Source organism: Schistocerca gregaria, unplaced genomic scaffold (assembly GCF_023897955.1).
Source record: "Schistocerca gregaria isolate iqSchGreg1 unplaced genomic scaffold, iqSchGreg1.2 ptg000632l, whole genome shotgun sequence".
In the NCBI taxonomy this organism is placed as follows: domain Eukaryota; kingdom Metazoa; phylum Arthropoda; class Insecta; order Orthoptera; family Acrididae; genus Schistocerca; species Schistocerca gregaria.
The window spans coordinates 178,161-184,171 of NW_026062018.1; the positions used below are offsets into that span (position 1 = coordinate 178,161).

Below are 6,011 nucleotides of genomic sequence, written 5' to 3' on the forward strand. Positions count from 1 at the left end.
CTCAAACGACTGCGTGAGTTTTTTCTCCCTGCTGTTTTTGAGTCGAATTTCTCGGTTTTTTGGGAACGCAAACGTCGGGCCGTGCGTTGCCTGCTGCAGGGCGGCAAGGTAAATTGCGAACTGCGAGTTCCATAGATCGAATAAAGCATTAATGTTTTGATGGAATTTTGGACCGGCGCGCGAGGGGCGGACACTTATTGCATAGAAGGAGGAAGGCGTTTAAGCAGATGACGCATGAATTTTCGAAATTATTTATTATTGAGCGCTTGACTCGATTTCTTAAAGTAATTCCAGATTTCTTCATGAATTTGCGCACCCTCCTCCTTGAACGTTTGGTACGCATTATGAACGGTTTCTAATCTTTCTAGATGTCCGAGATGCGTTTGAACATACTCAAGCCTGTTGATATTTTTGAGCTGCTTGAGCGTATCTACGGCGGCGAGCGGATCTCCAAGAGAGAGCTGCGCAGCGATTTTTGCTCGCCAAGTTTTGGGAGTTCTTGTGTTTGGATTTACAGCATTGAGACACTCTTCCGCTCTGCCCGATGCGAGATAGGCGGTTGGAAGGAGATGATCTATAACAAGATGATCTTGTGTTTTTTTGAATATTATTGGTCTTTTTGGCTTTGGAGCTGTTTCGAGTTTTTTAATCAAATTTTCAACTTGGCTCGTATCTCCTTTATTTGCCCAGTATTCTGCCTGAAGTGCGACCACTTCCTGATCTAGGGTCAGCCCAAACCTGGGATCCGTTGCATATCGCAGAATCTTTGAGTAGCTCTGGTCCAAATTTATCGGTTTTTCAACCCACTTCTCTCCTTCCGACTCATCTTCGGCGTTTTCTTCCTCAATAGCTGCTTCATAGTCCCTGACGTTCATTTGCCTTTTCTTGATTGGTACAAAGTCATCTGGTAGCTCTGATTTGCCAACTGGTGGATATCGCATATGTCCTGTATTCGGATATTTGAAGCATTCCTTCTCGGACAGCTCTGCGCATAATAAGAACAAAGGCTTGATGGACTTCATCGATGGCCACAATCTTATCCACGGTGCATTCAATATTTGCATACCTAAATCAGGTGACCTGGTACGATAAATAGCTTTACTCAATGGTACCGCCACTTCGCTCGTTATGTCCTTATCCCACCTTGCCTGCAACCATGTCAGGCACTTAAGTATGACCCTTAAATGCTCCGGTTTATCTGCTTTTACCAAAAATTTATGAAAAATCCCATAACGAATTCCATCTCCATTATCCAACATATTTTCAATCAGCTTCCCAAACTTGTCTGTATTGGCTTCTCTCCACCAATACGTGTTTTTTGTCAACAAATCCTTCTAGCCGTTAGTAAATCACATACTGGTCACTTTTTCTCTTTTCACATTTCTTTAAAAATAGATCCAGAAAAAATTTAAATCATCCTCAATTGATTCATCTAAAAGCGTCGCCAATTCTCTCTTATAGAAACGTCCAACCTTCTTCGTACATTATATTTTTCACTTCCTCTCTCTAATTTCTTCTTTAACCAAGGCTCTGTACCTATGAGATCCGGCCTCATGAGCGATCTCCATGATTCAACTTGAGACTGTACGTGGTAGTTCCTTGCTCTCGGCCTTCTTCTCTCGTTCCTGTACCAGCAAATCCTCCACTTTGGCAGACCTCCCAACGCAAAAATCTGGGTTAGTTCAATTCCCTGACCTTTGGCACGACTTTCCTTCTCGGCAATCATTTTGCTTTGTCAAAAAAGAAATATTTGTAGTACCTAGTTTTGAATCAACTAACGCGCATCTGCGTCTAGTGATGAAACCAGCAAAACATACCATCGGTCGTATGCTTTGCTGTAAATGATTTTTTTGTCAGTTTTTTTTTTTCTTAGCTTAGTTCTTCATCTTTTTGTCTATCAGTGTAATACATCCATTGATCCAATGTTCAGACGATATCGGCCTCGTTACCATATCGGATTTACGAAATTTTTTTGTGTAGATCGAACAAATACGCATCAGCTGTTAAAGCCTGCTTTTTTGATTTTGATGTCTTTCTGCCCTTCCACATCTCAAAAACAATGGCTATTTTCGGTGTGCGCGTCGAATGTCCACCATATCTCCACCCTTCCTTTGTCTTATAGTGCCGAGGTATACTTTTCCTCGGCCAAACGCCTCAGCAATTTCAAAGGCGCCTGAAGTCTCAAAAAAATCTCATCAATAAATCAGTTCCAAAAAAACACCAATACGAAGACCAGTATATGAATGCTTTTTTGTTTTTTATGCTAGAGCTGTGGGAAACTGGAGACGAGTGTCATAACAGGAGTAGGAGGATATCCCAAAGTGAAGCGAGCCAATATTTAAGATGAATACACTTTGGTCTAGAAACGGCATAGAATGCCTTTAGGGATATCAGCGTATCAAAGGTATGACCGTATATGTATTTAAAGGAAAACAAAGATCTATAGAAAATATGGAAGGCTACTTGAAATTCTAATTTTTGAATTAAGACACAATTAGGATGAATTTGGCAGCTGATAGTTCGAATATTTATAAAGAACATAGGGTTTGAATTTTGACGGTTCATTGTGGCAATTGCTATGTTTTTTGATAAAGCACTTCAAGTATGCTCTTAGGAAGTGTTTAAATGACCTATGCATTCTGTAATACAATGAATGCTTGCATTATGGTCAGGGATATTGTCAAGATATGCTTCACACGGGCTCATCAAATACCTTTCTGTTTTGGGCGATTAAATTTGTTTTTCATTGTTGCAGCGTGATCTTCTTCTATTGGCCAAATAGGCAAGAACAAACTTGCAAAGGACCGAGCACTTTATTTTTCTTCTATTACGGACCATAACGAATTGTCATAATTGCAAAGACCGGTGAATTTATGTATCCTCGGTTTAGCTGGGGACAACTTTTTAGATCCACTTAGCAGTTTTTTTTACGAAAGTTTGCTTCTCAGTTTCGTCTGAACAGTGCACCAATAGACCCTTTTGCATGTGTTAGTATTGTATACATTCTGCTGACTATTGGTATTAAAATTTCTCATTTCAGACGGAGAAAAACCTGATATGGAATCGAATTGGAAGGTATATGACAGAACTTCGGGTACGTTGTCACAAGAATTTTGCAACGACTTTGTAGATTGTCATTTACTGGACTAAGTCCACTCGAATGAATTCGGTCATGTTACGACAAATCGTCTTGGTATCGACGATGCTACAGAAGTCGGATTCGGCAAGAAATGGAACCCTACAATAATAACCCTTCTTTCAATGCTCAAAATTAAATCATCCTTTGTACCAAGCAGGGTTTCGTGATCAGCAAGCATCTTGTGTAGACTCTATCAAATCGAATTTACCTTGTCAAAAAGTGAGTACTTGTATTCAAGATAAACATTATGTATCTGTTGTGCATTTTTTGTAGCAAACAAACAGACCATTCTTTCGATAGACTTACTATTTTCAGGCTTTTATATGTCAGAGACTAGATTGTAGCGATATTTCGGATTCACTTCAGTCTAAAGTACAAGACGACTCTTTTGCTTCCTTGAATAATTCTCAGAAAGATGCCAAATGCTTTATTTCGAACAAACCAGAGTCAGATAGTTCTCATCGACTCGTGCTCAGAAAACCTTCAGACAATCATCTGAAAAATCCCGTGTTGGAGAGCTCTTCCACGAGCCCTTGGAAAGCATCTATATGCACGCAGGAAGGCAACTCGGTCTCCGTGAAAACGTCTTTATCTACTGATAACGTACTTGGTAGCGAGTTCTTCACTCCTCACTCGCCTGCTTGTCCGCAGCTGTTGCAAGCACATCGACGTAATTCTTACACCGTTCAGATATGTACCAATCAAAAACAAAAGCAGCGTAGCGTTGAGAAAATTCAAGATGACCATATGTATGTATATAACTCGTCTTTTTCGATAGATAGAGCTTCATCTAGAGGATTGACAGGTTATCCCTTCTCGGTTATCATCGAAAAGCACATTATTCAAGTTAATTTTGTTATCATAGCGGCTTCTGTAACTCTTTCAAACGCATAATTGCTTAATCTTTGCATCCTGATCGCTTGTATTGTACAGCTGTTCGATCATCGTTGCTCGCAAATATCTATCTGTTTTTTGTACATGGTTGTTTGGTCATCTTTCACAAAAATGCTTGTTCATTCGTTATGCGTAAACGTTCGCTCGAATATTATATACTAACAGCCATTTGGTTGTTGTACGTGCATGTTTCGTTGAATATTCTGTTATTATGACAATTGTGTCAATAGCGCAGATGCTCACATTATCTTAAATGTGTAGGGTTTTTTTTCTTGAGGAGCAGGCCCCAGCAACTGTGCGTGACGCTTGTACCAACGATGGTTCTGAGAGTTCTGAAGACCCTCTTATGTGCGTTCTGTTCGATCGTGATTCCTTAAAGTTTTTATTAAAGACAAAGTTCTCGGAATCACTCAATGTTGACGAAAAGAGTCGTCAGTGGATTAATGGAACGCCTCGGGACTCCAATTGTTACTCATTGGATACCTGTGATACGAAAGAAAGGCATCCATCGTTGTCGTTTGCATATCATAGAGAATTTGCAGCTATTAGCAATGTTTTCACACGAGCAACCGGCAGTCGAAGCTCTGCGACTAAGAGTCAAATTTCGAGGACACACTTGAACATTGAAGGAAAAAAATATGACATATGCAATAATTGCTTAGATGATGAGAAAGGTTGGTGTTCTCAGGGGGATTTCCGGTTATCATGGCCGAGGCATTTTAATTACAAGTCTGTTCCTAAATGTGTGTTAGATTTGGTCGATTTGAGAGTTTTAGAACTTGGCTATCATGTCGAGATGGGCGTTATTGATGCCAAGATCCCCAAAGCACCGTTTCTATACCATAATTACGAGTACACTGCTTATTATGCAAAATATTTTAATGAGATAGATTGCATAAACTACATAGGGCGCAATGAAGAGTCTGATACTCATTGGGTTGTGTCAGTTGAAAAGTTTATCCGTAGAGAAAAACAAAGTTATCTGAAGGTGCTCGCATGGAATGGAGAATGTTATTATTTTCCTAGGCTTGATGTTAGCCTTTTACGTTTTGGATTAAGCAATTTTACAGAAATGATCAGAAATGTTAGTATGAGAACGCTGCGGTTTGTCTGCGAGCAGCAGATTCCAGGATTGGCAGGGGTCAGACTTTCTCGCGTACGAAGTCCAAAATTGAGGCATGAATTACTATCGATGGAACAAAAGGAAGTTTCTATGGGATTTACATATAAGTTTGGCGTTCTTTATGTGAAGCCTAATCAGACTGAGGATGAGATTTTTGCTAATTCCGATCCCAGTCCTGCTTTTTTAGAGTTTTTGGAATTTTTAGGAGATAAAATCCGCCTTTTCGGTTGGGATAAATTCCGCGGTGGGTTGGACGTTGAAAACCAGACAACCGGTGAATATTCTATTTATTGCTCTATTCGTGGACTTGAAATAATGTTTCATGTTTCTACTCTTCTTCCTTCCCAAGCAGTTGATGGTCAATGCGTAGATAGAAAATGTCATATCGGTAACGATATTGTCGTTTTCGTCTTTCTCGAAGAAGGGTGCGAACCTTATTTGGCTACTAAACTGACTTCGAAGTTCGTGCAAGTCCAATATATTATCCGGGTCTGTCCTGGCACAGGCACTGGTCAAGATAACCCTACTAAATACGCTCTTGCCGTCATTACCAAGTCGGGTGTTGATGCCCATCTTCCTCTACTTCTTTCACCATCGATCTATGAAAAAACTCCGCAATTCAGAGATTTCCTCCTTACAAAGGCTATTAATTCTGAGAGAACCGCTCTTCTATCACCTGAATTCCGTTCCAAGATCGTTCAGAGTAGACGCACTTTTCTAAAGTACATCTATAATAAATATGCTTGAAACCTCAAAGTCGAACCTACGTATCGTGTTATTCTTCTGATTACTTGAAAATACACGCACTCTGAAAATCCTCGAGTTTTATTGTTTTGTTTCTTTAGCTATCAGAAT

General features: G+C 39.9%; 2 protein-coding genes across 4 annotated transcripts; one reads left to right on the plus strand and one right to left on the minus strand.

Moving 5' to 3' along the window:
* Nucleotides 1-84: 84 nt before the first annotated feature.
* Nucleotides 85-1,837, minus strand: LOC126317466 (uncharacterized). 2 transcript variants are annotated; one of them, XM_049993130.1, is made up of 3 exons: nt 1,760-1,837; nt 1,484-1,656; nt 85-1,331 (listed from the first exon to the last, which is right to left on the minus strand). In XM_049993130.1, exons 1-3 carry the CDS (start codon nt 1,818-1,820, stop codon nt 249-251), a joined length of 1,317 nt encoding a protein of 438 aa, XP_049849087.1. In that variant the 5' UTR covers nt 1,821-1,837; the 3' UTR covers nt 85-248. The 2 variants fall into 2 exon arrangements, with proteins under 2 accessions (XP_049849087.1, XP_049849088.1); XM_049993131.1 differs by lacking the exon at nt 1,760-1,837 and having other exon boundaries at nt 149-1,331; nt 1,484-1,712.
* A 1,109-nt stretch (nt 1,838-2,946) lies between these two features.
* Nucleotides 2,947-6,011, plus strand: LOC126317469 (GTPase-activating Rap/Ran-GAP domain-like protein 3). 2 transcript variants are annotated; one of them, XM_049993134.1, is made up of 5 exons: nt 2,949-3,094; nt 3,297-3,358; nt 3,455-3,888; nt 4,295-4,707; nt 4,786-6,011. In XM_049993134.1, exons 1-5 carry the CDS (start codon nt 3,058-3,060, stop codon nt 5,901-5,903), a joined length of 2,064 nt encoding a protein of 687 aa, XP_049849091.1. In that variant the 5' UTR covers nt 2,949-3,057; the 3' UTR covers nt 5,904-6,011. The 2 variants fall into 2 exon arrangements, with proteins under 2 accessions (XP_049849090.1, XP_049849091.1); XM_049993133.1 differs by having other exon boundaries at nt 2,947-3,094; nt 4,295-6,011.

What these genes read in the sequence shown, in the direction of transcription:
- LOC126317466 (XM_049993130.1), bottom strand. Translation starts at nt 1,820, where the DNA reads ATGGTATGTTTTGCTGGTTTCATCACTAGACGCAGATGCGCGTTAGTT. An exon ending in GTTAGTTGATTCAAAACTAG is followed by an intron (nt 1,657 to 1,759) that starts GTACTACAAATA and finishes TTGCGTTGGGAG; the next exon opens with GTCTGCCAAAGTGGAGGATT. An exon ending in GAGGAAGTGAAAAATATAAT is followed by an intron (nt 1,332 to 1,483) that starts GTACGAAGAAGG and finishes AACGGCTAGAAG; the next exon opens with GATTTGTTGACAAAAAACAC.
- LOC126317469 (XM_049993133.1), top strand. Translation starts at nt 3,058, where the DNA reads ATGGAATCGAATTGGAAGGTATATGACAGAACTTCGG. An exon ending in GGTATATGACAGAACTTCGG is followed by an intron (nt 3,095 to 3,296) that starts GTACGTTGTCAC and finishes TGTACCAAGCAG; the next exon opens with GGTTTCGTGATCAGCAAGCA. An exon ending in AAAATTCAAGATGACCATAT is followed by an intron (nt 3,889 to 4,294) that starts GTATGTATATAA and finishes TTAAATGTGTAG; the next exon opens with GGTTTTTTTTCTTGAGGAGC.